This window comes from Hippichthys cyanospilos, chromosome 13 (genome assembly GCF_059441005.1).
Source record: "Hippichthys cyanospilos isolate Australia breed blue-spotted pipefish chromosome 13, RoL_Hcya_1.0, whole genome shotgun sequence".
Classification (NCBI taxonomy): domain Eukaryota; kingdom Metazoa; phylum Chordata; class Actinopteri; order Syngnathiformes; family Syngnathidae; genus Hippichthys; species Hippichthys cyanospilos.
Genome location: NC_142381.1, coordinates 6,849,484 through 6,869,189, shown reverse-complemented (window position 1 = coordinate 6,869,189; position 19,706 = coordinate 6,849,484). Strand labels below are relative to the sequence as shown.

Below are 19,706 nucleotides of genomic sequence, written 5' to 3'. Positions count from 1 at the left end.
TGAGTTGTGTTTTCTTCGTTGGAATGTTGTCAATCGTGGTATCCTGCCCAAAATTTGTCTTTTTTTTTTTTTTGGTCCAACTTGCGACTGTTGATAACATGCTAGCTAATCTTCAGCATGTTATATAGTGTTGTATGTGTTTAGCTCATTAGCATATTTGTTTGTGCTAGGTGTTTCCTTTTGGTAAATGTTAGCATATGCAAATGTTTTGCATTGATAATCATACTAGTCTGCATTCATTAATTAACTTGTTGTATTGAGAGGAATATCGTTTGTAATTTAGTTATATGGTTGATTTAATCTATGCAATTTCTGTACATTTAGTAGGATATATAATTAAGTACTGACACACTGAATTAAAGTAGAGTTACACTCAATCCCTCTGCACTGTCTGTCTACTTGGACAGAAGCCATCCTAACATCTAGGAAGGACAGAACAAGTACGTACAAATGTATTTAGTAGTACATTTGAACATGTATTCTTTCAAGTATTCGTTTGAATGAGTATTTTTGAATGAGTTTGACTGTCAAAAATGTTTACTACACCTCGCAAGTTCTAATACAGTATTGAATCTTCACATAGTAAGCCAACCAAATCTGTTGTTTTCTTTCAGTAGCTCGTGTCTTGCGCGGTACTCATCGTTGCGTTCATTGCAACAGCCTCCGCAATGCATCCCGTGGTTCCCACCTGCGGAGAGATTAAAATGGACAAAGTTTACTTTTTTTTCTGCCCTCGCCACTTGCTGCTTATTTTGCTGCGTTTAGAACACCTACAGAAAGGCGCGATAAAGAAACACAAACTTGTGGCGTACAACCAATTTAAAAAGACATTTTTCTAAAAGTTCTCTTTGATTTCCCCCGAGTTACCGCAAGACAGAAAGAACGAATGTGAGGCCGATTTAATGGCAGGATCCATTCAGCCGATTCAAGTCCAGATGTGAGGAAGCCTATGAAGCATGAATGCTGTCTGTCATAGAACCTCAAGATGATCCCCCTCCTTCTAGCCCCTCCCACCTCTCATTGTGCCCTGTCCCACAGTAATGGCTGACAGCTGCCATCTTGTCACTTGCTGATGGCGTAATTACTACAACAGCAAGCTTCTGACACATTGATCACATTTGATCCAAGCCAGGAGCTTTCAAAATATTTGACTTTGTAGCCATCCTTCCAATAAAATATCAATGATGTTTTTAAACCAAAAGAGGGGCTTTATATCACAGTGCCAACTGTTTAAATATGGGCATCATTCCATCTCTGATATGTTGGATGCTGACAATTCTTGGGTGGACTTCTACTATTTTTACCTTTCACACAAGTGTGGTGTAGATGACCATGATGAAAACGACTTGTTACCACAGCATCACTTGCTTACACACAGCTCGGGTTTCTTCTGTTATGCCTTCGATACTACAGTACGTCAGACATCTGCAAATTTGAGGGTCTACTAAATTCTAGTGGCAAGTAATTACTCATGGGCTGTTCTCATATGGAAAGCTCAGAAGCAGGTAATTTCGAAGGTCATCTTCTATCTCCCCACAAGTCTCATGTCGATACTTTTCACATAGCATGACGGCGAGCATCTAACTCAAAGATGTCAAACTCCAATCCCCCTGCATGTTTTCGATCTTTCTCTCTTCAACACACCCAATTCAATGATTGTCTCATCAGCAAGCTCTGTAGGAGGTTGAAAATGATCCTAATCGGTTGAATCAAGATTCCGGCCCTCAAAGACTGGAGTTTGACGCCAATGATAATTAGACAAGCGAGCTAGCTACTAGCTAATTTTTGTTTCCAGCAAGGTTTCCTCAAATGGCAACAACAATCACTTGACTTAATAGTACATGCCTTTGCTAGTTTAAAAAAAAAAAAAAAAAAAGACACGGTTGCAAATGCATCACATCGGTCAAACGTTTTCTGCAAAAAGTTGGCCTTTTTCAGTACCTAACTGAAGTTGATGAAAAGCAGCAATATTTCGAATGTGCCGGCAGACAGAAAGGAGGAGGTCTTTGAACGCACCAGCAGACATGTTGGCCTACTTCGCCTCCCGCAGGAAAAAGCGCTCAATCAATTATTTAGCTGCGCACTGGAGTGCTCGAAAAGGGCATGTGTGTGTGCGTGCGCGTGTGTGTACGTGTGTGTGTTTCTAAATGGGAAAGTCTTTGAGCGCTATCCCGAATCAAGCAGTGGGCGTGGAGCACCGCTCTGATGGATGTTGTTTACCATCGCACTTCACCCATCTGTCGAGTAAACGAGATTCACATTTGGAAGCAATCGGGCAAATTCCGAGATCAATCTGCCTTGCAAAGACGCCTGGAAATGGTCAAAATGACCCCAAAATGCTTTGTGCATAAAAATGACAAATGGGATACTTATTATTTGTGATAATATTACTTGAATTATTTATTTTTTGTATGTGCAGCATTTTATACATCTGTTCAAGTGAGATATAAATAAAGTTGAGTTGAGCTTCAAACTAAGATGGCCAACTCCTTGTATTTAGTTATAGCTTCTTGAGATACCTCAATATTTATTTTCTGATCTTGTCCAGAACTCCAAGATTTCACAACTGTTAAATGTTCAGACAAAAAAAAAACATAAGATGCCCCTCCCCAATTAGACAGACATTTTGTTCTTTGATATGTTCGATACTGCTTCTAAAACGTCCAGCCTGTAGTGCAAAATTAAAGACGTGTGAAGATTAGTCATCATGGGCAGTTAATACAAACACATATATTTGCATTTTTTACATATACATACAACATGTACGCATCATTTATTCATAATGCACGTTAAGCAGCATAACATGAAAGCATTCAATAAATGCATTTTTATGAGGTTGTCAACACGCATAATGCAAACATAAGAAAGAAAAATAATAGCGGAAATCTGAATGTACCAGACTGCTATAAAACAGAAAGTGTGCCAAGTCCACACTCATTATAACATTTTTATTTAGAATGGATAGGTGGGGATGTGATCATGTTCTCAGTGACAGTGGCATTATTAAATTTTCAATTATTCATAGAAATCATAAAAAGATAATGAAATGGGTGGAGGCAGGGTAGGAGGGAATTAATAAGTACCACCTTTAGCTTCAAATATCAATTTGTCACTGTGCATAATCCAACTCACACTTGCAACAACGAGGGGAATAATTTTCATTTCGTTGATTTTATGTGCAAATACAATTACTCCGGCAACTTATTTGATACACCTTGACTTACGATTCAATTTACAAATTTGACGAGTGGTAAGCTCTCACTTCACAAATGTGTTATAAAGTGAAAAATGAAGAAATAAATAAACACCAATGTGACATACTTTAGCTTCTGATATCACCTAATGGGAGATATAACCTTTCATTCATTCACATTCATTGAGATTTATGTTCATCAGATAGGCAACAATAGCTTACAACCACCAAATACGTGGAGCTGCCATTGCAAAGTGAAACATTTTTGACAAACATGTTCCGATGTGCTTGAAAATACTTCAGTTTTGCAAATCACTGCAGTGAACAGATCCTTGGAGATGGTGCTGTTGCATTGCTTTAGGCAACTGAAGATAGGTTAGGAGGTGATTATTATGGTTTAGTATGCAATAGCAGAATTAGGTTTAATATCAACATGCTGCAGTGTTTAAAAAAATTGTAGGGGATTCTTGAGATGCAAGGATTTAGCCCGATTGTTCGTTGTTGTTAAACATACACTCATGCTCTCAGTTTATTTAGTAACTAAAGCTGCAAGTCATAAGATTGACACATCTAAAATTTGTGAAGCCACAAGTGAGCAGATGCAGTTTTTAAATCATAATTTTAAAATACTAAATGCTAAACAAAATCTAGCAAAACCTTTGTTTTAGTTTCCCCTTAAAGCTACACAAATACAGTACGAGCAGTAAGTAGATTTCAGAAGTACACTGACAATTTTACCAGCGAAGGAGAACACCTGCAGCTACCTGGAACAAAGAGGGAAGGTCCGAAGGGGAGTGGGGGAGTGAGTGGCTGACATTTCAACGTGTGATTCCGCTGCTGGAAAAGCCAAGAGTGATTCGCCTCGGTGATGAGAGAAGGACGTAGGCATGCTTTATCTGTGATGATGACGACAGGTCATTATGGCCCGCTGGGATGTGACACCATGGAAAGACATTATCATCCGACTTTCCACTGACTGAGTCTACAGTCATGTAGGTGAACAATCAGAAATTCAGAAAACAGCATGGAACTTGGTCGGTATGTCTAAGATTAGACATGGGAGATGGGAGGAAAAGTCTCAATAAGCTATCCCTGGTGAGACACTAGATGTCAGCCATTTTGGTTTGTACTGTACACGAACAGCGGCAGCCATGTTCTGCTAATTTTGGTCAATCACAAACATTTCATCAATCAATCAAATTTTATTTGTATAGCCCTGAATCACTGAATAACCCTAACCTTAACCCTAACCCTAGCCCTAACCCTCACCCTCACCCTAACCCTTAACCTAAGGGCTTCACAGGTGAAAAAGGTCAGGTCGAGACTTCTTTTGAAAAAACGAAGTCATACAGAGACATCCTTTCGATGTAAGGTACACAACAGCATCCCCTGTCAAAGCTCCCCTTTACTTAGCAGCATGGACTTTGGTCAACATGTCTTTTATGAGTAGTATGGACTTTAGGGTACATATCCAGGGTTCTTTGAAAGGCTGACATCCTAGAAGTTTTGGCTTAATGCTAGAAAAAACTGCAGCAACGTTTGGTTGAAAATGAACAGAAAAGCTGTCACTTGTGTCAATCTAAAAAATGTCTGAATCTTGTTGAAAATGCACATAATTTGAATCAAGTTGTTGACCGTGTTTGCCTCACATTACTGTTCCAGTTGTCCAATTTTTTAAAATTTGGACCTCATTGGATGAGCTAAACACAGATTAATTTTCAATCATTTTTAGTCAAAACTGGATTGCATGTGCGGCTAAACACACACATTTAATCTTTTTTTTTTATTTTTTTTTTAGCAAAGTTTTAACTACATTCAATGGGCTAAATAAACCCCAGTTTCAAAGGAATATTTTTGGACTAAATTTGGACCACATTGAATAACATTGGCAAATTTTAAGTGATTATCTTTGGACTAAATTTGGAACATATTAGACGGGTTAAACATGAATCCAATTATGAACGACTATTTTTGGACTAAATCTGGAGCACATTGGATGGTTTGAAACACAACCCTATTATCAACAACTATTTCTGGACGAGAACAAGTCTAAAACGAACAGAGCGGTTTTGGCCTTAAAATCCAATGTCCTGAAGACATCTGACGCTGGTGGGTAAAACTTTAAACCTTTACTGGGCACAGCGGCCTATAGTCTAGTCTTTCGTGCCCAGTAAAGCGTTTAAGTAAGGTTAAGTTATCTTTTTTACGATTGTGTGTGGGCGGAGCATAGCGACATACTAAAGCATCCCAAAATACACAAAGTTCCTGAAATATTTGGCCCATCCTTGAGATCAGATTTAAAAATCGTATATTAGCGAGTTGGATGACGTTGACTCTTGGCAAGTTTTCGGTGTAGTGGCACAGGATCCTAAAGTAATCCCAAAAAAGGTCAATTGTAGCTGAATTTCCCTCTTTGCTTCCCCTGAGATGGAATATCCCACAGAGGCCGTTGACAGAAGACGGATTTACTTATTATCGTGCTTTTGCATGCCAATGAGTGCTACTCGGGCGATCATTTAGTCCCCCACGGGTCCATGCTTAAAACCTGATGGACACCAAACAAAAAGTATCACGTCACACATCCCTGCCGACAATCAAACAGAGTTAATTAGCTCCAAATGGCTTTTGTGCTTTTCTTCCTGTGTTCTGCTTAACAGCCTCACGGCAGGCTGCCACGCTCTCTTAGGAAGGCAAGTCCAAACAAAAAAAAAAAAAGACTTTGAATGGACACCCACATGGCTGCTTCAAACCTAAATGGCCAACTTCCTTGTGTTTCAGGCATGCTTTGTTAAGACTTATTTGTGGTCTCTTCATGATAGCTTGTGCTCTTACATGTCATGTTATTAAGTGTAATTGGCGAGCTCCAGATTTTGTTCTTGTCATCGTAGATTAGGTTGAGTCATATTGTTTCCTATTATTGATAACTGCTGAGGAACAATCGCATTTTGCAGTAATTGTGTATGTGACAGATATACAGTATATTATTTTTGACTTTGTGGGTCACCTCTGCTCATTATGTTCATTTCTGTGGTGCAAGGTGGTAGCTACCACAAAATACTGCACTGCACTAATTGTAGGACATGTCAACACAATGCAGGCATGTGTCCATCTGTCATTGAGCATGTTGGTTTAGGACGTGGATTATTTATTGTCATTCTTTTTATTGTGCAAAGTCACAGAATGATTGCAATTGAAGTAATAGTATTGCATGTCTACAAAATGTACATATGTTCTACTGTTACAGAGTATACGCTGCATTTTCTCTGGAATGTGGATAATTCTGATTTATGTTTATTTCTGCAGCGCAAGGTGGCAGTTAAGCAAACTGTCATGAAATTATCTCAATTAGAGCAATTCCGTGAAATTTTGCTCCTTGATGTTCAGATGACAATGAAGAAACCTTGCATGTAACCTTTTAATTGCATGACATGTCCACATTATGTGCATGTCTGCCTGTTATCAACTTTTTTTTTTTTTTTTTTTTTACTTTGGGGATTATTTCTAAATGTGTTGTTGTGATCTGTGTGTGGGTGTATAGTACTCAACGCTTATCTCCCCACAAGCCTCCCCGCTAGTGGTTTTCAAAGCACCTGCCGCTTGCGTTTGCACCGCATGCCCGAGTGGATGGAGAAGTGAAAGTGAAAGGCTCGCCGTGTTCCAAGCACTCAAATCAGCACTTTGTTCACTCCTCCCACAGGTCCCCCTTTTGCTTTCTAGTTGGCATGCATGAAAGCAAAAGCTCATGGGAAGTCTTTGTACGCAGAACCTACCTGTGTATTTGCCTCATTTAAGCAGGCTGTCGAGAGGATAGTAAATATACCCCCCCACCCCCATCAACACCTAGTCCTGACACTCATTATTTCATTGTAATCATACATCTATCCATTTTCTTTCATTTAAACTTGTGCAAGGGTGTGGAGAAATCCCATGCTTCTCTTTCCCCAAACACTTGGTCCGGCTTATCCGGTAGGGATTCCTTTCCAGGAACATCTTGGCTTGTTGCCAAGGCCTACACTCGGTAGAACGTGCCCAGAACGCCTCCTGGAGGCGTTCAGGAGGCATCCTTACTGCCTGAGACAACTCACCTGGTTGCATGCAGAATGCAGAAAGTGGAGGAGCTCTACTGAGTCCATCACAACGACTATCCATGTCAAATCAAAATGGTGGGCTTCCTTTGTCTTTTGAGGGATGGCACCATCTGACTTTTTTTGTGAGTCTATTCAGCATAGATATCCATCAATCCACTCATTTTCTGAACTGCTTGTCCATACAATGGTAATGGGCTTGCCAGCCAATCGCATGGCAGACAGAGTCGAACCACCATTCACATTTACACACACTCCTAAGGACAATTTGGTGTGTCCAATACACTATACCTACCATGCATGTTTTGGGGAATGTGGGAGGAAACAGGAGTACCCGGAGAACACCCGTGCAGGCACAGGGAGAAAATGCAAACTTTACAACGGAGGCCAGAGGCCGGAATGGAACCTACGACCTTCAGATGTGAGGTGGATGTCCTAACCAGTCCTCTGCCCTTCAGTTTAGATATTGCCATTGAACCTTTTTTGTGTGATTGGTCAAAATGGACCTAAAATGGCAGACTGTGCATTTCACATCGTGTGTTCTTGAATGTTTTTTTTTTTTTTTTTCAGGTCTACTCATAATAGACCCTGTGATTTTATTCCATGTTTGGCTTGAATGAAATCATGTTTGAAGAAAAGTGTGGAAACAGCCAAAGTGGAATAAAAATGTTGCTGCAAAAAAAAAAAAAAATAATAATAACAAAACAGATTTTCTGTCTTCTTAAGTATATCACCTTGAGAAGTTTGTGGGACTGGCCTGCAGGGGAGTTCAGTGACCTTTCAGTGGGAAACATGCTCAAAGTTTGTAAAAAAAAAAAAAAAAAATACAGAAATAAATGACAAAGGTGTAACTGATGGCAAGACTGCACCAACTGCACACTTGGGGTTGACGGGTGAGCCCTGACGAACAAATAATTGCACAGGTCAACGTTATTCTTATTTTTTCTAACTTTTTTCCCCTTGTTTTTGTTCAATAATATTACAGTATTTTATGGAAAACCACCCTCTCCTCAGCACATCACTTGTCTGTTGAATATCATATTGAATCCAATAAACTGATATTTGCTACATATTAAAATCACGTTTATTCGATTTAAATAGTTGATTAAATATAATTAACGGAACCTCCAGTGAAAATAATTAGAAGAATGAGTCTGTTTTGCAACTCTAATGTGGTCTTTGAGCTCTAAACTTTGCCCACACCCGATTACAAACAACCTGGGGCCTTTTCCTTTGTTTCAAGCGCTCACTTTTATCCCACCACCATCATTCGATGCTTTGTCCTGCTGCGAGATGGTGAAATGATACCTGACGCCATCCCGCCGGTGTTCCCTTTCCCCCAAACTGCGGGATGACGTCAAGATTACCCACATTCGAGCATCAAAACATGGTAACCTTGAAAGACCTTCAAAGACCAGCGGGAAGATATGTGCATGCAGCGCCCCCTGCTGCATGCATTGACCAACGACAACTGTGGAAGGATGTCTGAGTCCACACATCGTACTTGTATGATACATTCTAATTTCTTACGATGTAGTGATGTGTTAATGAGGCTTTCTCTTGTTCTCACTTATTTAATACGTGCAAAAGCAGTCCTCCTCTCAAGTAACCGACAGCATATTATTTGTTTAAATTATGTTGTTTAATAATATTTTAACGGAACATTCACAAAAATGGACACTAACTCTAGGTGCCTTATTTTGTGATTCTAACTCATAACATTCTAAATATAAAATTGTTTTTTGAACTAAAATAATAAATTCCAAAAAATGTATAATTTTTCTCTCTGAAGCAGTGAATAGAATGGAAAAGTAAACACCAGCCTTTTTATCCATAAGTATGAAATAAAATAAGCATATTAATTTAAAATATATATTCAGCTGTAAAAAAAACATGAATTTAAAAAAATTATTTTTTTAGTTGTTGTGACTAAACTAAACCATAAAAATAGTACAAAAAAAACATCCCCCAAATTAACGGATGCATGTAAATATAATTTCCTTTCTTTTAAATTCAGTTCATATTCTATGAGTCTAACAGTAAAAGACAATGAAATGATATCATAAAGATTTACTTCCACTGACAGTTCTTCGGCCAGAGGTAACGAGGTGGTCCTCCTCACATGGTTCTTCCACGTCTGGCGGCCAGTCGCAGCTTGCGCTGTCGACGGAGACGCGTTTCCTTGCTGAGCCGGCCGAATTTGTCCGGCTTCGTTTCCTTGCGCCGCGGCCGGGGCTCCTTGGCCAGGCGGAAGTCGCAGATGGTGGGGAAGTAGTCGTACATGACCTGGCAGGTGCGTGAGGATGACAGATAGCCGGCGGCGCTGGCCGTGACGCGGTACTCGCCTGGGTTCAGCAGGCGCCAGTAGTCCCCGTCGGCGGCTGTGCGGAAACAACGCAATTAGATGCCATCCACCTATTCATTTCCTCTGGCGCGAATCCACTTCATGGAAGGTGAACATTTGACAATAATTGCTCCAATACAATTTGACAATATTCCAACTGAATTTAAATAGCCAAACGTGGAGAAAACATTACACTTAAAGATAACAGAGCATTGAATTAAAAAATAAATAAATAGAAAGAACACCAGTAGTGCTAACAACCCAAGATAAACTTTTGAAGGCCAATTGATCCGAGACAGATTTGAATATGCCGACCGTCCGTCGGTGACAGGTTTTTGTTGAACGAAGGATTAAATTGACATTTGATTGACAGCACCTGATCGGATGTGATGGTCGATGTCTTCTACTTGAATGACGGCATCGGCAATTCCCGCATCTGTGTCTTTGTCACGGACCACGCCTTTGATTCCCCGGTGTACCTGGAACATGTTAACCATTTACTTAAGCGCTAGGCAAGGTGGTCTCATCATGCATTAAACCTGTGAGAAGACAAGGACATTTTCCACATTTGATTATTCCTCGTCATTATGTTCATTTCTATTGTGTGGCACATCATTGCTGAGCTGAGCAGTCTCATTGATCACCAGTATTGGTTATCGCATAAATTTGTCTTGAGATTTGTGGACTCCTTTTATTGACTTTGTGGATGAGGCTGTGCTTGTGAACCTGCTCCATGTAGACCAGCAGAGACTCTCGGTTGTTCTCGCACTCGATGGGAAGCTCGCTGGCATGAGGAAATTTATCGCAGGACAGCTCCACCGTCACCTCAAAGCAGTTGGTGTGCAGGTAGCTGAAGTCATTCATGCCTTCACAAAAGTGCACAGATATGAAATAATAACACGTGCGTTGTATTGCTAAAAATTGAGTTCTTGCTCTTACTTCCGGGAACGTTGTGCCAGTCAGCACCATTAATAATATTGTTGTAGCGAATAAAGTCCTTGTTGTGGCACGGCCGCCGGTCGGGGTTGGACATCACCTGCAACGAGTAAAGAGGAAGTGAGCAAATCACAAATGGGACAACCAAGGCACAATTTGTTTAGACCCACCTATTCAGCTCCCAAAAGGGCTTACAGAAGGGAACCCAAGTAGCAAAAAGCAGAGTTTGATTCCATTTTGTATACCGTTTTGGGAGCTGACTAGTCAAGTGTGGGAAAGTTGGCGAAGTTCCCTTTTGGCTACAATAGAAGGCTCAATTGTTTAAGCCATACTAATTAGCAGCCTAAAAAGCTTGCCTTTGCAAATAAAAAAAGGAAATAAAGGAGTATGATTACACTGTTTGATGAATAAAGTGTTTCAGCCACTTGATTCAATGGAGGCATAAATGAGCATTTTGGCATTCATCAGAAGAGGCCAAAACGAATTTAGGCTTAAATAGCAGTTTAATCATTATGCTGTACAAATAACAAAAAAAAATTTGGAGCATGAACTCAGGTGTGCCAAGTAGTAGTATGGATACTGTACAACTATAGTTACTATATTGTATAATTAATTAAGTAATGATTTTCAGAAATTTGCAAATATGGTTAACTTTAAAACCCATCTACTCCAAAGGAAAAAAAAAAAAAAGTTTCTAAAAGTCCAAAAACAACCATTTTGGCTGCGTGCTGTCATTTTAGTATCATTTTGGCCATTCATGCTAATTTGAAACCACAAATGCCACAACATGTGGTAGGCCTCTCTATCATGAGCAGACCCGCAAATAAAAAACAATCTCAGGAACTCATGCCCAAAAAGACACAGGAAGTCATTGTTTTGTTCTTTAGCATACATTTTTCTGCCATTTGTATTATTTACACAAACTTTACGCCCCAACATTAAATTTGAGAGACTTACTGTACCTATAATAATGAGATGCACAAAACAGTGATACAAATTCAGGAATCAGTTTGGCACTTGAAAATCATGTCTTCAAAGTCAGTTCCAATTGGTTCGTAAACCCACTTTAAAAAGTCACAATAACTTATGCACGAATAAGGACGGATAATAAAGACATTTTTAGGCTCTTCGCGCCTAGAAAAATTCAGCTGAAGTCAGTTGAACATAGCAGAAGGAAATTTGCTTGAAAAGTCACGAAGGGTCACCTGATTGGTGCTGGCATAGGCGGCGGCCAGCCATCGGAAGAAGCTGTCGTCCGGTGTGGGCGTACGCTCTCGCGGCGCCCAGTCTCGCGTCATGTCATACGGATACGTGACCACAAGCTCGCCGCCGTGAAGGTTGGCGCCGAGCACAAACGGGATCTTTTGCATCCAGCTGATGACGGCCCTGGTCTCGGACGCGACCTGCCGGGCGGACGGTTATTAAGAGAGGTCAAGATGACGGCGAAGGGGAAGGAGACGAAGTACGTACGAAGGCATCCTCTGAGGTGTACTGCTCGGGGATGGGGAAGTAATGGTTGATGAGTTTGGAGCGATTCGTCTCCAGCTCCAAGGCGGTCCACATGACAGAATTGAGGTCGGCAAAGTTGTGGTTCATGTCGATGCCCTCGTAGCTGTACCGGCCCAGGGTCCAACCGGATAATTCCGAGCCCTGCGGGGAACGTTGTATTTTAAATGTTTTATTTCACAGTTTTCTGGAAAAAATACAGTTTCATTGTTGCGAGATTTTAGCGGACTAAGACTATTATTTATATTTAAAGACACAAATCAAATGCTTTCCCTCCAGACAACACACATTTCCTTTACATTTCCTCAGGAAAAGCACAACTTTAATGACACGATGCCCAGATTTTTGTAAAGCTTGACTTCATATGTTAAAAAAAAAAACGTTTTTTTCATTAAATGACACCTTAACAGGCCAGAAGGAGCAAACCTTTTTGAAGGCCATCTCATACCCGTCAGGGTTCATGGAAGGCAGCAGGTGGATGCGAGTATCCTGGACCAATTGGACCACTCTCTGGTTTCCGCGCTTGTACTCGCGACACATGAACTGCATGAGGTTGAGTAGGAGCTCGCGGCCCAGGGCCTCGTTCCCGTGCATCCCCGCCACATAGCGGAACTCTGGTTCTCCTGCCACACACAACGCATTGGAGAAATCCCACTTCAAGATGGCGACTTACCATGACCTTTTTTTAACCTCAAGACTTTAATGTCATAGTTACTGAAAAAGGTTTAGGGCCAGTGAAGAAAAAACTGGTTGGCACTTGTCTCAGGATTTTGGCTTTATTATCAAAATTCAGATTTTAAAGTTAGACTTGAGAATGTATTCTTATTCTTATAATTGTGACAATTTTGACTGTTTAGCGTAATATTTCAACGTAGTTTTACTGAAAACAAAAGTGTCATTATTCTTGGAAAATTTACATCTGTGTTGCAAAAATCAGCTTTGATCTCTTGAGATAACATTTTAACATCTGGACTACTAGATATCTAGACTATTTCGCCTCGTAAAAATATGCATATTATTCACAAATTTAAAAGAAAAGTACTTTCCTGATCATGTTATAATCTTTTTATCCTGAAAAATAAATAATTTACTCTCATTATATTAAACATTTCTTTCAAAATATATGAGTTTACTATTTTTTGTGTCAACATCTAAACTATAATTTAACCTTGAATGGTTTTAACAGTGCTAATACTAATAGTAAAGCTTAGTAATAATATTGTTTGAATGGGTTAGTTTTAGCAGGTAGCACTCTAACTGTGTAAAATGACTTCCATTTTGGAGCTGTGCTGCTGCCATTTTTATGGGCTCTTTGCGTGAAAGGGGCCTAGTGTCATCAGCAAACATGTGTGTTAGTGTATGTTTGTCAAATAGTCAAGTATGCCTTTTTCACATGGTAGTGTCAAATTTCCCTAGAGGAGTAACATTCCAGAATAATCTCCAAGCTTTTTCGAGCTATCCCATGTGTTGAAGTTTTGTTGCGCTTGGTTATGGAGTGAAAAAAAAAAAACACTTTTTTTTTTTCAATGTACGCACACTCCCATGATGCCTTTCGGTGTTCAGGCGGGAAATGGGATGGTATGTGGACGGAGCAGAGGAGGCCAAAGACAACATTTGCACAAGTGGAAGGTAAACCGGACAAAGTTTCACACAGAGGCAACCTGTTTGGAATTGCGGCAGAGAAGCCACACAGGCAAACTTTCAGAGTGCATTAGCGCAACACAAAGTGGCTCCTGTCCCTCATCACGGATCATCAAATGCATCCAAGAGCACCTTCAATCTTGTCATAATACACTTCGAAAACACAGACTTTAAGCCAAAAACGTCCCTCCAGGAAGAGGAAAAGAAATTGCTCTACGACTATAAATAGTATAATTCGTATATAGAATTATTGGGAGAACAAAACAAATATAAATCATCTGAATAATTTGCTTAACATTGTTGACTTAACTTCCTATCGTCAATCTGACATTGACAGCACTACTGCCACCTGCTGTGCAAATTGTGCAAACACTTTATAAATATAACAGGATGACCCCCAAAAAAAAAGCATTTTCCCTGGGGTGACAAATACCTCTGACCCCTTGACATCGGACACACACACCCAGGTGTCTTTGATGTCTATGACAACTCTTTTCTGAGAAAGATTCAAGTCGGAAAGATTCCATATGCGTACCTTCCACTTGAAATTCAGGACTATACTTTTGCACTAATAATGCTGGTGCTACCCAATTTTTCCACACAGAATTTGGTCCCACACGTTCAATCATACCAGTGGTCACGTTGACGCTCACCCAGTTCATGTGTTCCCGGGTTGTCGGAGATCTCCATAACGAGCAGCTGCAGCCCGTTGTAGCTCTTGCCGATGCTGTAAACCCGGGTGATGTCGGGGCAAGCCTCATTCACTGCCTTCATCAACTTAAAAGACAAAAACAAAACACTGACTTGAGCTGTGGATGTTATAAAGTAGGTCACATTAATGGTGAAAAACATTTTTAAATGACTGATTTTGGTCTTGTTTATTTTACAAACATTTGCCAATTGAACAGACTTTTCATATCCACTCCGTGTGTGTCTATTAATAATATTTTTCTAAATGTATAATAATCCCTTTGAAAGTGCTTGATTACAGTATTAAATCTGAGTTGAAATCATCTTGTTTGTATTGGGTCTGATCTCAGGAGCCAGGCCAGCAGAGTGCGAATGTTTGCGCTGTGACCGCCGCTCGTGCGCCACAGCACTGAAACATCTGACTTTATTTGTTTTGTGGTGGGACGGCAACAGGAGCGTGTCATGTCGCCGCACTTCTCCTGACTCACCTTCCTCATCTCTTTGTAGTTGTGGTGCCTGAAGTCCAGTTTGTCCCTGGTGACTTCCGTCTGCCATGGATACGCTACATTGGGATCTGCAACACGGGCAGAGGTGAAGCGCAAACGTTGATAGCACGTGGGTCACCTTTGCATTTTTAAAATGCAAGCTGATGGGCCAGAGGTGAGATGAAAAAAATTATATGAACCCTTTAAAAGCACATGTAAAATATATAAAATTTGTTAAAAATAATAGCAATTAATCCTCATATTACAAAATTAATTAACCTATTATTTCATAAAATACATACCGTAATTCCCCAAACATAAGACACACTTTTTTTCTCAAAACAAAAGCCAAAAGTATAGGTGCGTCCTATGAACGAGAATAGCAGCTTGTGTTACCTGAAGTCGTTACTGTTACGGCATTATTTTCAATAAAAGAAACGAGCAGACTGAACCAACGTCCAAGTCCATCCTTGTTCACACGGGAACATTACAGTAGCTTTCGAGCAGAAAGGGTAGCAGAAAAGATTGCAAATCGTGAGGCTGCTACAAGGTTTAGGCTAACAAACTTCAGCCTACTTTATGTGCGAATATGTTTGAAGTTGCCTTGCAATATTTCCTGGCACCTGGCAGCGTGCATCCCAGCACCTCAGCTCTCAGACAGATGTTTCCCCGCGTCCCGTTCTGGTACCACGTCTGAGGGTTGATTCGTATGTAGCGCGCCACCGCGGACGTGTCGAAGAGGGCCAGCACCGGCGTCTCGGCGTCACGGTTGCCTTGGAAAACCTGCACATGCACGCGCGCGTATGGGCAGAAGTGTCGGTGGAGGAACGAGACACGGCAAGGCGGAAGCGAGAGATGCTTACGGCCTCTTGAGTCCCGTTCATGCATGGTGTCCACACCTGCGAGTCGTTACTAAATTGCACCTTGTAAGTGTAAACCACGTCCCAACTGCACAACAAACAAGGATTGTCAGAAAAATGGTCGAATGGCCCTTAAAACTGCAAGTTTTCTTTTACAGTTTTCAGTACTTGGTCTATAAAAAAACGTTAATTCTCAAATATTCTTTGAATTGGAAATTTTAATTCTGCTAAATGTTGAAAAAAAAAACAGCAACTTTGATCTAGTAAAACAATTAATTTTGACTTTTAAAAATCAGATTTTCTTAAAATTGGGACTTAAAAAGTGTATTCAAAAATATAAATAAAAAGGCTATTGTAAGAGTATGAGTTTGTTCTAAACAAAAACAAGACTAGTCAAAATTTTCTTTTGGAAATTTTATGACTTCTAATAATATTACATCATTTTTTTTCTTAAAATAAATGCAACTGTAATTTTGTAATGCAGTGGTGACAAGTATTGGAATTTTCTTGTTGGAAAAAATGTTTTATCTAGAAAGATGAGGATCATTCATGAAATAACTCTTGCTTATAATAAGGACCCATTTCTTATACTTTTTGCCAGAATGAGTGTTTTTCTTGCAAAAAACATAACTTCATCATGTACGATAAATGCCTAAATAAACTGTAGCTTCAATGTCAAAATACTTTAGACTTCATTACTCACCATTTAGCTTTTTCTTACAACTGAATTTTCACTAAATGACTTTACGTTTCTCAACTTTGCTCTGACAGGATAATGGTTTTCTTGAAAGAATAAAGTTGTCTTGTAAAACTTACTTTCATATGCAAAAAGCAAAACAAACATCTTGTGGTTTCGTGACTGTATTACCTTGTAAATAAGGACTTTTCTCATGAACAAAACATTGACCGGTGTGCAGTAAGTACCGTTTGACCAGTGACAACATACATGACTTGGCGCTAGCTATTCTTGTTCAGTCCTGACCTCCAGATGGAATTGCGCCCCTGCAGGATGACGCCAGTGAAGCGCGTCAGTCTGAGCGCGTCCACCTCGAGCCATTGCTTGTCGTCGCGCTCATATGCGCACCAGGCTCCGTCATAAATGTCGCCGTCCTCGATGCCTGACTGCCCGACGAAACAAAACACAAGACGTGACCGCTGCGTTGTCGTGATGGCGTTTTGCCGCTCACCTGGATGTTGAGTCGCCCGCGGTGGGGGCCCAGACCCCGTCGCTTGTAGGAGGACGCCCTCAGCTGGGTGTCCTTTACCCTGAGGGACTCCAGGCCCAGTGGAGGACATTCTGAGACAATGCCCGCGCCATTTGATTGGCACGGAAGAAAAGTATCGAGCTTTTTCCGGTGTGTGTGAGTGTGCGTTGCAGCGGGGATTTAAAAATGTACATCTTACTTCCCATGATCTTGTAATCCTGCAGGACTTGGCGCTGAGACTCCAATTACTACTGATACACAGATATGCAGAACTACATGGACAGCAAAGAGTCCATTCATACTCCAGCACAATAGATTTGATTATTTCCAGAGAGGAATCCTGCAGGAGTCTTTGTGTGTTATCAGCGAAGCATGAAGAGAGCGTCACGGAGTTCAACATATGGGTAAAAGTATTGGGCCATCTCTGACAGCTGTTATTGCTATCACCATTAACGCATAGTCTGAATGGTGAAATTTGGCCTTAAAATGACTAAATTAAACAAAAGTGGCAGACTTTATGTAATTTAAAATGGCTTGGGGGGGATTTTATGAATCAGGTGAATGGACAATTTGAATGGCTGACTTCCTCTGTCATCATACAGTAAATATTCATTATTAGTTTCATGTTGCTTAGTGAAACTGGGTTCGAGAGTTCAGAATTTGTTTGAATGGCTAAACTGGCCAAACACTTGCATTTTTCAAAGACTCCTTGTGTATTTTTCGGAACGGTTTCAAGAGACTTTTGTGGGTCTACTAAAGATAAATAAATATGCCTACAACAATCTTGTTATTGAGAAAATCTGCTTTTAGAGGTTGGATTTTAGAATTTGCTTGAATGGCTTAATTGACCCTAAAATGGCTGTTTTGACCTAATATGGATGATTCTCATGTTTGTTTGCATTGCGTCTGTTTTTTTTTTTTTTGCTTTGCTTTGTTTTGTTTTTTGCGACAACACATGATAGTCATTTCTTCAAAATTAGAAAAAAAAACGTAGCTTCTGGGCCTGTATTTTCAATTTTGTGTAAATAACAGAAATACCTTTTTGGAAAGAACCCTAACTTACAGTATGTGCTTAAGTTCAAATACAAAATTCCTTTTTTTCTCCTGCTTCCAGCTTCTTGAGACTTGTGTGGGTCTCATAATAGTTAAGCCTACAAAAGCTAATATTTCGATGTGATTCTCTCATTGGGGCTGAAATGAAAAGAAACAGGAAGAAAGTATTTCCAGAATTCACATACAGATGGCCATTGGTGTCCCAATACTTTTGTCAATGTGCTTGACTGGTGAGTAGGCTGAACGTTAGAGCAGTTGTCCTGCATGCTTGTTATGCCTCAAACATCAACGACACTGCGCATACACGCTATACATACGCGTCGCCGTCTCCTTGGCAACCGCTGGGCTGGCCTTGGATTTCTTAACAACATTTTGCCTCTTGGAGGCAACTTTTACTTTCTTGAGAACGCTTTTGGACTTCTTTCCTATCTTCACGCTCTTGATGGGCTTCCTCTCTATGAAGAGGATGTGGCATGTTTTGTCAAAATTCTTCAGGGGTCTAAAATTGTAGACATATCGTTACAGCATATTTTTCAGCCTGGTGAAATCGTCACCGACCATCAAGGTTAGTTTACAAATATCTGATCCAAAATAAATGGTGTTTGGAAATCAATTCAGTAACTTAGAAGCAGCGGTTGAACCTGCTATAACCTTCACTGGAATCAAACTGAAGGGTAGTCATTTTGAACAAAATATCCAGTGGAGCAAGCATTCTTGACTGTAGATTTTGTTTTCCCAAAACTATACAAAATCAAATGTTCACTATGTTGCTTGCAGTACTAAAAATTCCCTGGCAGCACACTTATTTGGTGCTATCCTGTCCAGAAAATCCAGTTACACTTCGAGATGATTATGTGAATGAGCCCCACTGTGATGTCACAATCTAGAAGAATTTAAAAAACTAGCTGAGACACATCAGAAAAAGGCAGATTTCATTCTTGATGAGACCAGACTCTATATAACACATGCAAAACTAAATTTGTTGCAATGACAGCAGAATGATCAAATGATAACACATAAAAAGACAAGTAACTGGAAGCCCGGTTTTACCTAAGTTTAGAGGACTTTCTGGCTCCTTAATCGGAATTTTTCGACCGGTGGATTTTGGAGCCCGGCTGCTGTTGGCGGGTGATGCTGGTAAAGATCTCGCCTCCGTGGCGGCTCCTTCGGGACGTGCAGTACTGGTGTAACCAGCGGGGGATGCCCTGCAGGAGATGAGCACCAGGAAAAAACAAAAAAGGAACAAACGCAAAGTCAAGTGCACACTCAGAGCAGGCATGGTGGATATTTTTTTCGGTTGTCCCTGCGCGTTTCACTCAAAATCAAGTTAGCGAAAACAGGCGTTTATTTCCGGTCAGTGAAAGAAATAAAAGCACATTTCTAAACCTGAAAAAAGAGTTACGCTAACCTTGGAAAGAAAATTAGATTTAATCTTTGCGTTTATTTTTCACTCTTGAAAACCTTGCTGGGGCCATGATGTCATCAAGGCTTGTTATGGAAAGAAATTTAGCGGAAAATAATTCGATTCTAAAGCCTTCAACAATCACACAATCAGTTGCACTGCACCTTCCATCAGTGCCACTGCACCTTCCAACAATAAGTGAAGTAAAAATAAGGTTCCACTGCTTTTCCTTTCACAATAAACTAATTTAGTTCATTAGGCAATGTTTGTTGACATGGTTCACGTGATTTTCACGTTTTTCACAAT

General features: G+C 40.2%; 1 protein-coding gene across 3 annotated transcripts; it reads right to left on the bottom strand.

The window, feature by feature from the left end:
* Window positions 1–551: 551 nt before the first annotated feature.
* On the bottom strand, window positions 552–19,302 carry LOC148413650 (putative carboxypeptidase X1). Of its 3 annotated transcripts, XM_088431149.1 has the most exons (16): window positions 19,049–19,302; window positions 18,316–18,453; window positions 16,928–17,037; window positions 16,723–16,862; window positions 15,744–15,828; window positions 15,504–15,663; window positions 14,884–14,969; window positions 14,359–14,482; window positions 12,491–12,687; window positions 12,029–12,208; window positions 11,764–11,961; window positions 10,562–10,658; window positions 10,349–10,488; window positions 9,999–10,101; window positions 9,353–9,659; window positions 552–688 (listed from the first exon to the last, which is right to left on the bottom strand). In XM_088431149.1, the coding sequence occupies exons 1-15, from the start codon at window positions 19,275–19,277 to the stop codon at window positions 9,397–9,399; spliced, it is 2,250 nt and encodes a 749-aa protein (XP_088287275.1). In that variant the 5' UTR covers window positions 19,278–19,302; the 3' UTR covers window positions 552–688; window positions 9,353–9,396. The 3 variants fall into 3 exon arrangements, with proteins under 3 accessions (XP_088287275.1, XP_088287274.1, XP_088287276.1); XM_088431148.1 differs by lacking the exon at window positions 552–688 and having other exon boundaries at window positions 9,067–9,659; XM_088431150.1 differs by lacking the exons at window positions 552–688; window positions 18,316–18,453 and having other exon boundaries at window positions 9,068–9,659.
* Window positions 19,303–19,706: the final 404 nt, after the last annotated feature.